Source organism: Amphibalanus amphitrite, unplaced genomic scaffold (genome assembly GCF_019059575.1).
Source record: "Amphibalanus amphitrite isolate SeventyFive unplaced genomic scaffold, NRLGWU_Aamphi_draft 000019F_arrow, whole genome shotgun sequence".
In the NCBI taxonomy this organism is placed as follows: domain Eukaryota; kingdom Metazoa; phylum Arthropoda; class Thecostraca; order Balanomorpha; family Balanidae; genus Amphibalanus; species Amphibalanus amphitrite.
In genome coordinates, this window is record NW_024881515.1 from 1,798,310 (window position 1) to 1,801,252 (window position 2,943).

The following is a 2,943-nucleotide window of genomic DNA, read 5'->3' on the forward strand; positions in this document are numbered from 1 at the left end:
TCCGACCCCCCCCCCCCGGCTGTCGTGGGTACGGAAATAGCCCAGGCGGTGCCGGGTTAATAATAAAAGTAAACACCCTGTCAGTGTCATACTGTCGCATAGGTAGTTCAATTGGGCGATATATAAACAAAGCTCGCATTGTAAAAAGCTGTTATTGTAAAAAAAGCAAATTGTGTAAAAAACATTGTAAAAAGCAACTTATTACTTAATACATAGCAATGATCTCGAAGAAAACAATGAATAAGGCATGTTATAGTGATATCGTTAATGTCCTGTTACCCTAATGTATTGCTATGGAGTAGGTGGCAAAACAAAACACCCTAATCGGTGACCACAGCTTTGAAGAGTTCCGAACACGAGGTGGGAAACGTGAATGTCTCAAGTAGCATAGCCCTACCTGAGCATTGTTTACCAACTATGCATTTGTGTTCGTGATCGATCGCACCTTTGGTCTGAGGTGCGGCCTGACCATACGTTCTCCCCCATGAGGTAATGGCGCCCGAAGGCACGACCCGACCTGTTGTATAACATGGCGCCGTTCGCAGGTGGTCATAATGCACGTCCTCTGCCGCACGGTCTGCCGTGTGCTCTGATAAAAGGGGAGTCGATGTCGGAGCGGTGGAAACTCAGTGTGACACCATGGCTGCTCTAAGGAGCTGCCCAGTCGGCTGTCTGGTGGTGCTCGTGGCAGGTGTGGTTGGAGCTCTTCCCGGTACGTTAAAACTTGGCTGTCCTTTGGACTGCGCATTTGATAAAGATGGATATGAGGACCAACATAAAACCTACGAATGTTGGCTTATCTATGCATTTAGCCTATATTTTTTTTGCAAAGGTAATTTCGTATTTGTAGTCGTTTTTAATTGTATCCCTGGAATGCATTTATTTTTTTGTGTGAAGATTGCTTATGATACCATTGTCGGCAGCATCCATTACCCAGCGGCCCTTCGCAGGCGGTGTTTCAGCGTTCGGTCAGGTGCACTTTTTCGACCTGGTTCGCTGGGAGGAGGTCGGGTGCCTGCCAGAGCAGTTCGAGCAGCACCTGCCACCGCCACTTTGGGTGAGGGTCATCACGTGCCGCCGAGAGTCTGGGGTAGATGCTGCCGGTCGGCCGCTCCGACCTGACGACTTCAGCCACGACCGGGCACTTTATCTGCACTGCCTGGCAGAAAAGTGAGTCGTCGCCGACAGTACGAGAGCCAATTATCGTACTTGATAACGCTGTTTCTTGTAATGTTTTACTCGATGTTGATTTGTTATGTTCAATGTCCATCACCCGTTATACACTCAATGTCTGTTCAATGACTTATGCTTAATTGTTTTAGAGGAAGGGGAGAGAAATAAACCTAACGAACGGCAGCGGCCAAATGAATTTAAAGCAATGTTTTCGTGGTCAAAGCATCTTTTCTAAATCTGACAGACTGGGTATCATCCATGACTCCGGCATCAACTACGACAAGGTGGACGCCTTCCTGGACTCCCTTCCGGGTAACACCACCTTCATCAGTCGCTGGAAGACCGCCGCGGAGCGCTGCAGGGCTGACGTGGACGCCTCCCTCACCGCAGCCCAGCAGGCGGTCTTCCTTCTCACCTGCCTCCGTCAGAGGATGATGTTGGACTGCGCCACCAAGACCGGTCAGATCTGCCTCAGTACACAGTTCTACACTCCGCCCCGGCTCTCCGAGACCATCCCGGGGTACCGCCGATCGACGATCACACGGCTTTGTCCGGCAGAGGTAGCCGCCATGAGACTGATACCCGAGGAAGGCAGCACGGCTCGCACCGACCTCTGCCCGCAACTGCTACAACATGTGGAGGCTCTCGCAGCCTGCATGCTGAGGAAGACGGGGCAGGCCAGTGGTGAGACGCTGAACCTGCCGGCAGTCAGGGAGGCGGTCCGACAGAGGGGTGAGGCCGGGGATCAGTACGGAGCCGCCCAGCAGATGGAGGTTCTGGAGCGGTGTCAGAGCGAGTCCGTGGATGGTTTTGTGCGGTGCTGGGTGGCCAGTGCTCCCGAGATGGCTATCAATAATGTAGCGCATCGGCAGGCGATGGCACTAGATTTCTGATTTGTCTGAGGGCTTGCTTGTTTAAAATTGGCGAATATGCCGATAATTTACGGCAAAACCTACGGAAAAGATGTGAATTATCAACTGAACCTGTGCACGGTAAGGAAAGAAACCATTGGCCATTGTGGCCAGTGATTCGATAACCATGTACCTACTGTTTGCTATGGCGGAACTGCCGGCTGGCTGAAACGAAACAACTCACACAAATACACCATCGTATCGCCTGATGTTGTGTATTGGCCTGCATGCACGCTCCCCACATCAACGGGCTTGTTGTTCCGTGCTCCCGCCAGGGATCACTGGATACGACCGTCCTCCATTCGAAGCTGCCAATAGCTGCGGGCTGTGAACTCTATGTAGGCGGGCCTAACAGAACGTTCTTCTCAGTTTATGGCGATAACCGCGGAATTCATGAGGCAATAACCTTTTAACTGCTCGTGGGTACGTCGTCTGCAGCAGCAGACAGTCACGAAGGCTCGGATGCGGTTGTCGGTCCTGAGGTCAGGATGTGGGACGTGCAGATGTCGGAAGAGTGTGTAGGTGTCTGTACGTTCATACATGACTAGGCCTCGAAGCTGGCTCCCCAATATTTTTATCGGAAAAATATATATTTATTTTTTAAAGGAAACGTTAACTATATGTACACACAACACTAGTCTGAATTTTCGCAAGGGCCAATAAATGCCGTAATCTTTGCTTGCCGTAATCCATGGTCAACACGTTAAGAGATTTTTTTAGTTCGCGGAATTGAAAGACGCAAGCTTGGGGCCCTGATGACCAGCTAAGCATTTTAGCAGAAATTTAGTTAATAGATAAAGGCTTTTTGCGTCCTTGGATGATTTGCAGCCCTCCCATTTGCCTGTGACATTTGCATCGG

The 2,943-nt window shown here is 50.5% G+C and overlaps 1 protein-coding gene across 1 annotated transcript; it reads left to right on the plus strand.

The window, feature by feature from the left end:
* The first annotated feature begins 543 nt into the window (after positions 1 to 543).
* On the plus strand, positions 544 to 2,388 carry LOC122389772. Its single transcript, XM_043382127.1, has 3 exons — positions 544 to 712; positions 951 to 1,170; positions 1,418 to 2,388. The coding sequence occupies exons 1-3, from the start codon at positions 640 to 642 to the stop codon at positions 2,064 to 2,066; spliced, it is 942 nt and encodes a 313-aa protein (XP_043238062.1). The 5' UTR covers positions 544 to 639; the 3' UTR covers positions 2,067 to 2,388.
* The last annotated feature ends 555 nt before the right edge of the window (positions 2,389 to 2,943 follow it).

Excerpts from the sequence above, each read along its gene's own strand:
- LOC122389772 (XM_043382127.1), top strand. The coding sequence starts at position 640 with ATGGCTGCTCTAAGGAGCTGCCCAGTCGGCTGTCTGGTGGTGCTCGTG. Across the intron at positions 713-950 it reads TGTGGTTGGAGCTCTTCCCG|GCGGTGTTTCAGCGTTCGGT; the intron begins GTACGTTAAAAC and ends GGCCCTTCGCAG. Across the intron at positions 1,171-1,417 it reads CTGCACTGCCTGGCAGAAAA|ACTGGGTATCATCCATGACT; the intron begins GTGAGTCGTCGC and ends TAAATCTGACAG.